Source organism: Xiphophorus hellerii, chromosome 7 (genome assembly GCF_003331165.1).
Source record: "Xiphophorus hellerii strain 12219 chromosome 7, Xiphophorus_hellerii-4.1, whole genome shotgun sequence".
Lineage (NCBI taxonomy): Eukaryota > Metazoa > Chordata > Actinopteri > Cyprinodontiformes > Poeciliidae > Xiphophorus > Xiphophorus hellerii.
This window is the reverse complement of record NC_045678.1, coordinates 15,264,540-15,278,714: the sequence shown is the minus strand read 5'-3', so window position 1 is coordinate 15,278,714 and position 14,175 is coordinate 15,264,540. Positions and strand designations below refer to the sequence as shown.

The following is a 14,175-nucleotide window of genomic DNA, read 5'->3' as shown; positions in this document are numbered from 1 at the left end:
GAAGGAGAAGCAAGCTAAGCCTGTTGGTAATATTTTTGTTGAAATTTGACACCGCACATCCACACCCATTATCTCTAGGAAGTAACGTGACTATTTTCCTCTGTTGAGTCTGACTTAAGATTTTAAATTTAGGCAAACTGGATCAGTTTAGGTAAGTAAAAATGTTAAACTATAGTTTTGTTTTTGTTTTTTTTATGTGTGTTTTCTGATTATAAAGTCATTTCCTGTACAGAAATTTCAGTTCTCTAATGTCTTTTTTTACTTTGAGTAACTTGCATTAGCGTCCTGACACTTCAAGTCAAAACATGATATATTTAATGATCAGCATCAACCAGTGATTCTCCAGTTTTGTATTTACATTGTTTTGATAAGGGAACCATGACTGACTTAGCAGTAATGGTTAGGTTAGTGCTTTGTATTTACTGATTAGGACCCACAGTGAAACTAGTTTAACATTAACTTTTAATGGTGGGGAATATTTGAACAATTTATAACCCAATTGAACATCTATTCAACCATCCATGCAGTCATAACAGAATTATCTGAGTTTGTGATGTCATCATATAATTTCCCAAATGGAGGCGCGTCTGATCAGGTGATTGTTTTGGTTGCAAAGTGTAAAATTGAATTTGTTAAATAGCTACAACACTTTAGTAACATGTCATAGAGTACACTTAAACTACTTTATTTGCATTTTTGGACATATCTTCCATACTTTCTTTTTTATTTCTGAGTTCTGAGTCCAAATTTGGCTGTACAAGACGTTGACAGATTCATCATTTTTAGCTTAACAAAGAAATAACCAAAATTTAGAATTATTCTATAATAACAATATTTCATTTCTGTGTGTTAGAAGTCTAACAAACATAAATCTTGATGTTACTTAAATGTGATATGTTGATTTTTTTTTCTGTGCTCTACACAAAAAACAAACTGCCAGAGTTCCTCCAGTTGAAGACACAGTAGACTGCAGACTCTGTCTCATTTGTTCTAGCTGTACGTAAAATATTCTCACCATTATTGCCTTGTGTTGTCCACCTAAGAGTTCTTTAGTGCTCCTGTACTATTACAGTGCATGCAGGCCAGCAGAGGGCAGCCACAGAGAGCAAATGTTCAGATTAAGTCAAAAGTCTAACTGTGTTGCCCCTGGGTTTTGTTAATCCCTGGCAGCAGGCTGCAAGCCAGACACACAATTAACTCTGTGGCGTGTCAGGGAAGGCATGGATTAGAATACAATCGTACCAACTGTATGAATGCCCTCTCTGTTTTACTGATTCTTTGAAGGTCCTTGATGCTTTGTTTCAGATCTCCAGCCAAGTGAGCACATCTAGCAGCTGACTTCTGTTGGATCAGGACAGGGTGTGGGGTTGCCTGATGCACACATGCAGGGGTAAGCTGACCTTAGCAGGCAGGGTGAAGCTAATGTTCATCCTTACAACAGAAGAACCTAATTTAAGCTTTATGGGGTTTTTTTTTATTCTGGTCAACACTACATGTGTTTTTCATTTTGAGAGTATCACATACTACAGGAACAACTGTTTCCTGATTTTATTATTATTATTATTATTATTATTATTATTATTATTATTATTATTATTATTATTATTATTATTATTATTATTATTTGTAGTTTACTTACAACTTCCCGTCAAGTTATAGATTTTTCTAAGCTCATACTCCCCAAAATAAATTATATGCAGCACTATGCAAAAGTCTAGATTCATCCTTATTTTTCTTATGTGCTCATGTTGATGAAACAAAACCTTGCAATCTTTTCACATGATTTAAGTCTGTAGTTTGTAAGGATCTTGGACATTTTTCTTTGAGGGACGATGCATAACTCAGGTCATGTTACAGTTAATTTTGGGTTTATTCAAGTTTTTTTTTCATTATAGATACATTTTTATGTAAAACATAAAAATGTTTCTTTTAAACAGTCAAAAGAAAGTCTATAGAAAGTCTATAGTCATAGACATGACATATAGTCATGTCTATCTTGAGTGACATGAGGATGACATGAGGATGGCTGCATTAATGTACAGGCTATAGACCTGCATGTGCACATGATTTCGCTGCACATATGACTCATGCACATGACCACAAATCCCCATGCAAAGTGATTATGTGTTGGCCCAGTTCTTATCCAATTTTAAGCATGAATCTACAAAACATAAGGGTCCCTTATTTTATTACTGTGATGAAGGGAGTGCCATCTTATTTCAAACTTTTTACATCACGAATATTAATGTTTCAAAACAAACTGGCTTTCTGTATGTGGAGAAAAGCGTACAGACAATAAGTTTCAGACAGCAGAACAACACTTTCTACATTTACAGCTTGTCTGTCACCCCAAATCTTTTGTGATATTTTCATTTAACAGGTTTTGCTTTTCTTTTTAAAAATGGAAACCACACAAACAGAAGAAAAAAAAGATAAGCCCAAGCTTGGGCATGTAGACACTGAAGCCAACAGGAGTGGCAGATTAATTTTCCAGCACACTCTAAAAACTGCTGGGTTATTTCTTTGACCCGAATGCTGGGTTTATGCTGCAGGGACAAAACAAAAAAACTACCAAACGGCTTTCTGAGTGCTGCATGCAGAAGAAGCGCTCTGCTTCTAAACAAAGGAGCTGGTTATTTACTTCAAGTGGAGAAAAGTGGACATCCATTCGGTTGTGATCAACAGGACCTGCGTGGAGTGGCTCTCTCAGTTTTTGGTTTTCTGGAACTGGAGGATGATCGGCTCTGGGAGGGTTAAGGGAAATACCAAGCAGCTGCAGAAAAAAAAGAGCAGAGACTTTACCTCCTGAGGGTCTTCAGGAAAAAAAAAAAACCTGTTCCACAAAAGCTGCTTTTAGCCTTCTACTACACTCCATTGAGAGTGTACTGACATACTGCATAGTTCAGCAGCTTCCCAGCCCCAGAGAGGAAGGAAGCGACACTGATTGGCTACATAAAGTTTTTTTTTCTTTTAATTTCAGTTTATATCTAACTATTAAATTCTGCATTTAATTGCATTTTTTACTGAGCTTAATCGCATAAATCTTGTTGTTACTCAATTGGAATGATAATGACAACACAGACATCCCATCCTGTCTTGAAGCAAATATTGGGCCAGAAATATGAAATTGTCACTTCTACCCCTGATATGACTCTCCTTGGGTTAGAAACCTTACTCAGTATGCTGCGTCAAGCCCATAAAACAAACTTTTTGTTTTAAATCAACCTAGATCTGGAACCTTATTCGTTTTTAACCCAGCAGTTTTTAGAGTGTATCTACAAAAAACATTCATTTCCTAACTGGAAGTGATGCAGGCGCGTCTGGGCTTGAGATGTACAGTTGTCAGATACCAGGCATGCTTTATTTAGCCAAACACTACAAAACGACACAGAATACATGAGCCTTTATGAAGCATAGGTGAGGAAGGCATTCAGTTAAAATTTACGTCTTCCCACAAAAGTATTTATATCCACTAAACAATACACGGTTTTCATCTTAAAATCCTCTAAAAATGTGGCATCACATTCAGCTCTTTTAACTCTAATTGCACTTAAATTAGAACTCACTTAATTGTTATAGAGTACATTTGTGTGTAATTTAATGTAATCGTTATAAAATATGAACTAGAACATTTTCAAGAGTGATGTTCAAGTCATTATCTGATGACAGAAAGAGTGTTTAACACAACTGCATATCTACTACTTAAAGTGACAACCTTAGCATGGAGAACAAATAATCAGATGCCACAGGCCATTTAGGGCACACAGTAAACTGATCTGGTATAGTACAATATGGGGTCATACCCTTGCACTTGGCCAGTGAAACATGGTGGTGGCAGCATCATGCTGGGCAGCTGCCTTTCTTTAAAAGGGAGGGGAGGAACTAAAGACTTGAGATTTGGTCTGAGCCGTGTTTACCTTTCAGCAGGTTGGCACTAAACATTCAGCCACGAATACAACCAAACTGTTTAGATTAAGTGTTATGGCCCAGTCAAAGTGCGGCCGCCTGGAGAAAATTCAGAATTTGAAGGACACCGTAAACATTGCAGATTCTTGTGACTTATTTGTGTTTTTAATGCGTGCACTGAAGTTAGGCTTCACTTTTGTGACTGTTTTACTCCATTTGAAGTTGATGTTATTATTTGACCTCTACATTTTACCCCTACATTAGTCTGAACGAGCAGAGCGGGGGGGAGGTTAAACGAAGAACTAAAAAGAAAACTTTAAGTCTGCTTCTACCGACATAATCAGTCTCTTTCATACAACAGCCCTTTGTCGGTGCCTTGCATTGTGCGGCAGACTTAAGCTACAACTTCAGGGATTAAACAGAAGCACATGATGATTCAACCCCGTGATTTGTCGAGGAGAGCTGCCTCATGGACTCAGTCATTTCCTTTTTCTTTTCCTTTCCCCTTCTTCTTCCTCCTCCGAACACCGTCTTCTCCTCTCCCTCCTTCTCCTCCTCCTCCGCATCGCCCAGCAGTCCGTGATGGCCTCCCCGCGGCTGGAGACGTTCTGCTGCCCGAACCGGGACGCTGCCACGGAGTTCGCAGTCTCCTTCCAGCCCGTCCTGTTCGGGGCTCTGAGTCTGGGCAGCGCCGCTCTGAGCCTCATGTTCGCTGTTCTGCAGGTTCTGCCGAAGCGCAAAGGATACAGGAGACTAGGACAGTACCCTCTGCCGAGGCCCGCCTCTTCCTCCAGAATATTGTTCATCATCAGTATATGTGACATACTGGGATGCACAGGTAAACAAATCAATCATCAAAAGCAGCCGATGTAGTTTTCTATCTTTTTATATATATATTTTTTCTTCTTTTTTTGTCTAAGGAAAAAAAGGGGTGGTGGTGAAGGAGCTGCTTTTTCACAGCGTGGTTCTGGGTTTGATTACGCACATGAATAGTTTCTTTTAACCCCTTTGTTGCGCAACAAAAAAAGAGTTTGAAAACTTTTGTATATCACCCTTATAATTAAGCTGAGATTTTGACTAATTAGTCACAACCCAGAGGGTCTGAGGATATTTAGTTTTAAATTTTCCTGATCAGAGATAAGTTATGAAAAATTTGGACAATCTACGGGCGAGAGGCGGGGAACACCCTGGATAGGTCGCTGGTCCATCGAAAATAAACTGAGCAAAAAAACCCAACAACAATAACAAAAGAAAAAAAATTATTAAAACCGCTGGGGGGTTTTGTTTGTTTGTTTGTTTTTTTGGTCAAAAACCGATTAAGTAAATTATATTTTATTTAGGAAGTTAGATTTTTTGCCTCTTTTTATTATTTTAAAAGAAATATGTAGAAAGTTTTTGTTTGCAGCAAAGTATATTTTTTTTATGTACAAAAAATTCATTTACTCCAAAATTGGCACCATATTTGTCAACCATCATATATGCCGGCAGGAGGCGCTGTTTTGTCCAATCACTTCAAAAGCGCTGCACTATCTACATCTTTTAGTTTCCAATACCTTTTCTTAAGAGCACACTTGTTAAGTAAAGAATTTAAAATGGATATAGCAGTTTTTAAGACTTTGATTTTGAAAATCCCCCTCACCAGATATACATCATACACAAATTAAGGCGTGCAGGATTTCAGAACGTGAAGCAATTAGAGATTGGTTTCATTTAAGAGCATTTTATTTAGATATTAAGAGGATTCCAAGCCAAGTGTGAACTCGGGCTCATCATCCTTTCTGATGACAAAATGTGTTAAACCAATAAAGACTATTCTTTCCTCTGGAGACAATTTGGCAACATTTGTTAACACTTGCTACGTAGGATACAATACAAACTGATCTGGTAGAACATAATATACCAGTGTTGATTGCTGTAAATACTCTTTGAATGAGTCACAGCTTTTATTTTAGGGTTGGGTTTTTTTTACAACGTTGGTTTGCCACTAATACGTTCAAAATGTTTAGATTTCTGCTGGATTTCACACTTAGGGTACACTGCCTGCCAGGAGGACGCAAATGTGTTTCCAATGTGCATTTAAAACTGAGCGAGTGTAGCAATATTACTTCCTTCAGGAATAAATAATCTGATCCTCAACCCGGATCTCTGATCTCTAGTTATAAAAATGAAATATCCTCTCATTTAGTGCTGCGAGGCTGTGAACTCCATGTTTTTGTAGTAGTTTATATACGTCTGTTAATCATTTCTTTTACAGGCAGCCAAACCCACCTGCTGCTCCCTCTGTATTATGAGTACCTGTTTTGGAAACTCCATTCACATATTGGATGAAGCTGGAAAAGCAGTAAAACTTGGCTTTCCTTTTGCCATCATAGACATAAACATTATTAGATTTCCATGAGGTCAGATTTACAGCGAGTCCCTGCAGAGTGGCTGAGGAGCTGCAGATTGCAAAACCCAGCAGAAAAAAAATAAATAAAACAGTTAAAGGTAATATGGTGCTGCACTAAAATCCCTTTGGAAATGTTGACAAAATGAAGAGGCAATTCCATTTATCTTGTAAATGAAGAAGGGGCAATGAAGACTGGCAAATTCCAATATATATTTTCTTTCCAAATCAAATTTTCTTTTTGCTTCATAAAGACACAAGTAATGGACTTCTAAACAGTAAATAATGTTCAGTTGAAAATATATATTTCTTTTTTTTTTTTTTGCTGTAATTGTATTACAAATTTTATGTATTGCTCTTTAACAAAGACTTAAGCAAAAATATATTTAAGTGTATTTTCTCAAATGTGACAAATTGTGTCCATTCTTTTCTTTATGCTGCAACAAAAGTATAGCAAGTTGACATTAGCTGGTTAATAAAGCTGGATCATCTGCTCTGCTTGCTAGTCTGGAGTTTGCTGCTTAAGCAGCTCGTAGCTTTGCTTTTATAAAAGTGACTGGTGACACTGCTTTCATTTCCGTGCCATGCCTGTCCTTGATTTTTGTGACCAGGACTGATCCGAAACAAGCGCACTTAGGCATCTTGTGGACTGCAAACTGTGAGTGTGCATCAGAAAGTTAGGGACATACATAACTAGTCATTCATGCTTGATCTTGAGATCAAATCCCTCATGTGGTTTTGCCTATTTATTATGACCAAACCTGGTGAGATCCTGGATAAAGTTAACTATATTTAGAGATCTGGGAAATTTAAATTTTTTGAACCAAATTAAGCCCAATTCTAGTCTAAGCATCCATTTTATTTTAGATTTCTTTTCAGCACAAAAATGTGTGTAACAATCAATTTTTTAGGCTTCCTAGAGAGGAAAAAAATAGGTCTCAATCCAATGCTTTCATGCAATAGTCATCATCCTCTCACGTGAGCAATAAAATGATTAATTATATTTGCTTTTTTTTTTTTAATACAGCCTTATTCTGGAATCATTTAGGATTTCAAATATCGGTGCTAATACCTTGATTTTTACTAAAGCTTATCACACCAGGAGACTCCGACCCTCATGTCTTCGGTCCAAGCTGTTGCTCAGCATGCAGAGGAAGCATAGCTTTGACACCTGAACTGTTCATTCATCACTTTTCCTGGCAAGAAGAAGAGCAGGTGAAGTCATGTGTTTCCACGTCCGGTGAGATCCAGTCACCGCTGTGGAATTAGAGCAGCACACAGACGAAACATGGAGCGGCATGCCTTCTGCGTTGCGTGAAAGTTCCAGGAGACCTCCTTATTTTTTTTCCAGTTTCGCGAAAGGAAATGGAAACACCCCAATAAAATACATCCGCTAGAAGCTCATATTTCCATGATGTTAAGCTACTATTAAAAGGACTCCCTGACTGACAGTAATTAATTCAAGCAGTAAACCAAAACAGCTAAGAAAAGCAAACACGTGTTGAAACGTTAATTAAAGCCAGGTAAATTCCACATGGCCCCTTTGTGTTTACTCCGCTTCTCCTCCAGTTTAAGATTGAATGCGACTCTCTCTGTTTCAGGGATCATTGTCAGATCCTCTGTGTGGCTGGGTCTGCCGAGCATCGTCGAAGGCATCTCAGTGACCAACAACACGGACGTGTCGCCAGAGGCCTTCTGTGTTGGCAGCGCAGTAAGCGTAAAAGATGCTCCTTTAAACACCTTCATGTGGTCAAGCAGCTCAGTTACACTGCAGCCACACATCATGTCTTTTGTTTATGCTTGAAAGATTACAAGGAAGGTTTTTTTTTTTCTCTTTTTATAATCACGCATGATTCTGGAAAATGTAGTTGTCATGGGAGGTCATTTGCTCGAATCGGAGCTTAGTAAGTAGATGGGAGCTACCATGAGACTCTTATGGTATGATTATCTCGAGTAAGCATATCACTGTTTTAAAGTGTTTACACAAAGAGTTAAAACTAAAATGTACAGAACAGTATAATCTATCAAAATCAATCAGCAGGATGAATTCTTGGCGTTCTGATGAACATTCCCTGTTGCGTATTTAAAGAAATAATGAGATTTCTGTATTTTTATCAGTATTATAATTTATTTAACAACAAGAGCGCATCAGATTTAGAAAAAAAAACAACTAGTAATCAATGGCACAAAAATATTATGTTATTATATTCAGGATAAATGTACCAAAAAAACTCTCTGATGAATAAATAAAATCTTAAAAAAAAACAAAGGCAACATGGCTTTACACACCATTAAAAGGGGAAATTTCAACTTGGGATTAAAAGTATTAATTATAACGATTAATCTAAGAATTACCAGGAGCTTATGAGGTTCTCTTGAATGCCTAAAGGAAGGAGTTTTGAACCCAATTTTGACTCCTAATATCCACTTTAATCTCAGATTGGAAAGAAAAAGATACCAGGACCAGGACTGGTTAATCAGCCGAGGGACGATTAACGCAAGGAAAAAAATGTGTAAGCAACAAGTGGGGGTGGGGCAGTGTTGTGTTTCTAGAGAAAACTATTTTCCAAGCAGACCAAACCTGATAACCTTCATGAGGGGCAGCTTTGTCAGTACCTTTTTTTAAACATTGGCATGCTCAGGCCTACTTGGTTCATGGCTAGTTGCCACCAAATACAATAGATTTTGTGGTTTATAAACCATGAATTTTGCTGAGAATTATCCATTTCAATGTGTTACAGATGTGGATCCAGCTGTTCTTCAGCGCTTCGTTTTGGTGGACTTTCTGCTACGCCGTGGACGTCTTCCTGGTGGTGAAAACCTCTGCTGGGATCAGGTTCTTTTGTGCTTCACTTCTCCTTCACGGTTCATTATTACCTCAAACCCTCCTTCCTGTAGAAGTCAGGACGAAGCAAGTAAAAAAAAAACTAAAAAAAAACTGAGAAGCACCCATTTAGTTTCAGCTCTATGTGTAAGATGCTTTTCTGTCCCTTTCTTTCACTCCTGGCTCTGAGTGAGGAGCTGTTTGATGACACAATAACAGCTGCTCATGTTCCTCTACTCTCTTGTCAAAGCAGCATGTTTGTTTCTTTTTTCTATGAGGAGACAAAAAAATACCATCCACAAGAAACAGACCTGCAACTTGTGCTGTGAGTCCAAGTCTCATGACTTTCTCTCCTCCTCCCCCCTCAGCACCATTGTCCTCTACCACATGATTACGTGGGGTCTGGCTGTGCTGCTGTGTGTTGAAGGAGTGGCCATGCTCTACTACCCATCCATCTCTGAGTAAGATACTTTTCTGTTTTCCCAAAGATAAATCAAAATCCCCTTTCAGTGTTGCATCTGAAAGCCATGAGAATCGTTTATCAAATAATCTTTCTATCCTGGAGAACAATAAAGTTATTGATTGAATGATCCAGGATATTTTTTCCAAATTTTTTTCCACACGAACTGCTTTGTATAAAATGACTCTGGTGACATTCTGACGTTAGCAGAAGGGAAAGATCTCACAGCTCTGGTTTTGTTGGATTTCTCCTCTGCGCTTTCAGTTCAGTTGACCAGAGTATCCCAACTAACAGACTTAAATCTTACTGGGGATGTTTTTTTAGTGGCTGACATCATAGGATCTAGAAATGGAGCTAAAATTTAGGGTGATGGCAAGAAGGCCTTCCAACGTTGAAGATTTGATGTTCATCACAAAAGATAAATCATCAGTGGAAGAATGCACAATTCTGCTCAGTAATGACAGAAAAAGTGAATTCCCGAAATGTCAATAAATATTTTCCCACTGATTATTGAGGAGCAGAAAAAAAAAAACATTTTGGCATGCCATTTTCCAATAAAATGTAAATAAAACCAGAAATGTTTTTTTCTTCCCAAGATAAAACTGGTGTAGAATCTCGTTCATGCAGGATTTCTGAAGGAGTCTTTTTGAAAAATGTTTAGTTGCCTGAGGGATAAACTAGGGATTTTTCCAGAAGATATTTTCTCTTTACATTGTTTTATTATCTTTGAGAGATGCCTGATGAAATAAAATACACTTAAATCGAAATCTGACAGGGACTGAATGAAATTAGGCTTGCATACCTCTTTGGATTAGATTATTTCCCTAATAACAAGATTCTTATAAATAAAGAACATCTCAGTTTTTTAGGCAGCTCTTTTGAAACTGGGTAATATTTTTGACCACTCGCCATCACTTCATTTCAAATAGCTGATTTGGAATAGCTCTCATCATTTAGGAAATATTTCTGGGGACAAGTTAGTGGATTACTAGAAATAATTATACATTTTTTTATTGGATTAATATTATGGTTTTTACCTCTTTTTAACAAATCAACTGTAGACTGACTAGACTGTATAGCCTTGAGTTAGAATCATATATGTTTCTACAGAATTTCTATTTCATTTGATGTGTGGTTTTTGTCCACTTCTTCTTACTTCTCATTCAGATTTTTTATTAAATTTTTTTTTTATCGATATTTTATTTTTCAATTTGTGTTTCTGTGAACATTTTATTATTCTGGAAGCAGCTCGTCAGATTAAGTGCAACTTGTCAAAACAAATGATTTATTCCACTGCTGAATAAATCATGTTCCCTCTCCTTGTGCAGCTGTGAACAAGGCCTCCAGCATGCTGTTCCCCACTACATCACCACATATGCCCCCATGCTGCTCGTCCTCATAGCTAACCCCGTGTTCTTTAGCCGGACCGTCTCTGCAGGTCGGTTCACCCCTACCAATTCACTCTCGCACAAGTGGCAGTGCATCGCAACATATATTTGCAAGACAAAAAAATAAAGGTGACTTTCTGATCTCTCCACAGTGACATCCTTATTAAAAGGACGACAAGGAATCTATACAGAAAATGAGAGACGGCTGGCTAACGAGATTAAAATCCGCTTCTTTAAAATAATGCTTGTGTTCTTTGTTTGGTAAGTTGCCGGCCGTTACGGCTCCACTCAGATTTTCACCTCTGTACGTTTAAATGGACATTGTACGATTATCTTCAGATATTCCCCCCAAACCTCCAGCTTAGCTCAGTTTATGTAAATGGCACCAAATTACAACAAATATCTTTTGAAGACGCTTCAATTCCTGTTCGGTTACATACAAACAGCTACAGTACAGAATTAATGGACATCAGCTCATTTCATTTCAATCCATTCCAGTTATGCAGTTACATTCAGATCGAATAGCATACATTCCAAATCCAGCTCTTCCAATTGGAATGAATAGTTTGTTTTTCTGTCAGCAGTTAACATTATATTGACTCAAAGATACAGTCTTGCTTTGTAATCATGTACCTTTAGTGTTTTAAAGCTTGTAAGTGGGAAGAATTACAATATTAGCATGGTTATTATTAACTGGTATAACTAGCAAAGCCTACTTGCAACTGAAAGTCACCAAACGTTGGTGTGCTGTTTTTCCCACATCTGTTTTTCTCTTTCTAGAGAAATTTTAACACAGCACAGTCCTCTGTTTTCCAAATATTGTTTTCTGCTGTGCTTCAGGACTCTGCCCTGCTTTAATGATGGTTAAAATCTACACATTTTCACAAATACTTTCTGCTGTAAAAAAAAACCCTGCTGATGTATTTTGAGTTAAAATGATGCAAAATTGTTAAATTAATTAGCACTTCTTCTGTAATCTTTGTTGGTTATTTGTTTTTTGTTGAATGGCTCTTTGTAAGATTGGATCTTCGTTCACGTTGATACATTTTTTTACATTATTTTAGCTGGGCTCCAAATATCATCAATGAGTGCCTCCTCTTCTACCTGGAGATGCAGCCAGATGTCACTGACAACAGTCTGAGAGACATCAGGAACGCAGCCCTCACCACATGGTTCATCATGGTTGGTTGAACAGCAATACTAGAGACAGATAGCGCATACTTTTCTATGGTCATTTAATTACTTTTATTTATCTTGCATCTTACTTTTTCAGGGCATTCTGAACCCAATGCAGGCTTTCCTCAACACCCTGGCCTTCCACGGCTGGACGGGTTGGGACGTGGACCTCAACCCGCAGCGGAGCAGGGAGCTGGCCTGGGACTCGGGCTCTACCTCGGTGCCTAACACGACCGGACAAAACCCAGTAGTGGGAACGACTCTGCTGTACCAGAGTCACGTTCAGGAAGTGCAGAAGAACACGATAGGAAATGGACAGCAGCACTCTGACGCCATCAGCGTCCTCTCTGAAGGTAATTGGCTTGCCAGTGGTGCAAGCAGCTCTCCAGTATATCAGGGCTGGTGATGCGCATGAACAGAACGACACATGAGCATCATGTGCATGCACCTTTACAACATGCATTTGCACCACAAACGTCTTCGCTTAGAGAACATAAACGGTTAGACTTTAGCGATCCTCACCAGAACAAAAGACAGTAATTCATTCATTTTTTTTTTTTACCTCAGTGTTGTTGGTGACCTCTGTTATGCATCGTTTATTTTTGACCTCAACATAGTGCAGCTGTAGAATGAAACTACACTCCTCTGGGATTTTATGGATTGTCTGTAAATAACGATCTGAAGTGGATGAAACATTAACGGTCTATTTGGTATGAGGATACACTGCTGAGAGACGTGTTTGTTTATTGTGTAATTTGATCAGTGACTTTGTGGCTTTCCATTCAGGTTTGTTAAGCATCATTATTTACAGATAATCAGATGATTAGCAGAGAGCAATGGGGGCGGAGGGAATGGTAAATACGCACATAAGCTGGAAAATAATTTCCAAATCTGCAACTAATGCGGTCGAATGCAGCAATCCTGTGATAAATATTTGTCAAGCTTATATTAACTTTCTGACCGGTTAAAAAGAGAGAAAATAAATCCTTTAGTGGAGGCAAAATCTGACTGACAGTTAAGTGGTATAAACTGTTAGTTGAGAGATTTTACCTACCACATTCAGGCATGTTTGTTGTATTGGACTGCATCAGTTTTAGCTAGAGGCGTGCCTTGTGAACTTTCACTGTAGTGTATGTAAGTGTGAATCTACTGAAAAGATTGCTATTTTCGTTCCAACACTAAAGTTCTGTGTGTGTGCCTTGTCTTGTCACTAGCACCTCTGACATCTTTTTAAAAAATAAAGTTATTCTTCTGAAGGACTTATGGTTTTTATTCATTCGCTGAACATCCAATGCGGTAACAAACTAAAAAAAAAAACAATACTTGAATTTTAACTACATTTTATGTAGGGTTTGTATTGTGTAATGCGTTTTAAGTGTGTGCAGCAACGAGTAATCTGCCCCTATTTTGTCTTGCTAGGTTCAGAGTCTAGTACAGTTGAAATCCACATTTCCAGCGAGCTACAAGGGGACGTAGATGCTGACGGAGAGTCCTTGGAGAACTCTGTGAGACACTAGCTGGCCTCATCCACTCCAACTCCCTCCCCTTTTACATCATATTAGTTTTAAAAGTTAGACCTTGGTAGTTTTAGTCAAGTGTTACGATGGCAACTGCTTTTGAGAAAGCTGCTCTGACAGAGTAGATTCAATTTTCTGTTTTTAAGACCTTTTTTTTTTTTTACCTCTAAACATGTTAAACCTTCAGCAGTATTTATAGGATTTCTTTTGCCGATCAGCTGAACAGCCCCAGCAATATTTATTTTCCTTGTAGCGTAAAACTTGCAAAACAAACTGACATTTGTTTTGTTATCCAATTACAGATTGACCTTTAGTGTTGGAAGAGATTTTTTTTTTTTTCCAATGGGCAAATTCTGTTTAGTGCACTGATCTTGTAAAATGGATCCCATCAATAAGCTAAGAAGACACTACAAATTCTTTAAGCGTATCAGTGTGTTTTTTAATAAAGGCTATTGTATTTCACACTATCAGTCTATGTATTTTTGCACAAATCTATCTTATGTCGTATTAAATACCTT

The 14,175-nt window shown here is 37.9% G+C and overlaps 1 protein-coding gene and 1 long non-coding RNA gene across 3 annotated transcripts; one reads left to right on the top strand and one right to left on the bottom strand.

Moving 5' to 3' along the window:
* Positions 1-52: 52 nt before the first annotated feature.
* Positions 53-14,124, top strand: gpr143 (G protein-coupled receptor 143). Of its 2 annotated transcripts, XM_032568565.1 has the most exons (11): positions 53-151; positions 1,306-1,390; positions 4,483-4,744; positions 7,894-8,003; positions 9,034-9,128; positions 9,485-9,577; positions 10,905-11,014; positions 11,117-11,225; positions 12,029-12,146; positions 12,238-12,493; positions 13,560-14,124. In XM_032568565.1, exons 3-11 carry the CDS (start codon positions 4,489-4,491, stop codon positions 13,655-13,657), a joined length of 1,245 nt encoding a protein of 414 aa, XP_032424456.1. In that variant the 5' UTR covers positions 53-151; positions 1,306-1,390; positions 4,483-4,488; the 3' UTR covers positions 13,658-14,124. The 2 variants fall into 2 exon arrangements, with proteins under 2 accessions (XP_032424456.1, XP_032424455.1); XM_032568564.1 differs by lacking the exons at positions 53-151; positions 1,306-1,390 and having other exon boundaries at positions 4,375-4,744.
* LOC116723542 (uncharacterized) lies at positions 2,172-4,371 on the bottom strand. The gene is made up of 2 exons (XR_004340002.1): positions 3,804-4,371; positions 2,172-2,773 (listed from the first exon to the last, which is right to left on the bottom strand). It is a non-coding gene; the product is annotated as an uncharacterized LOC116723542 (long non-coding RNA).
* Positions 14,125-14,175: the final 51 nt, after the last annotated feature.

Bases quoted from the DNA above. Each gene is read 5' to 3' on its own strand.
- gpr143 (XM_032568565.1), top strand. From the start codon at position 4,489: ATGGCCTCCCCGCGGCTGGAGACGTTCTGCTGCCCGAACCGGGACGCT. The intron at 8,004-9,033 runs GTAAGCGTAAAA...AATGTGTTACAG, and splicing joins CCTTCTGTGTTGGCAGCGCA to ATGTGGATCCAGCTGTTCTT. The intron at 12,494-13,559 runs GTAATTGGCTTG...TTGTCTTGCTAG, and splicing joins CATCAGCGTCCTCTCTGAAG to GTTCAGAGTCTAGTACAGTT.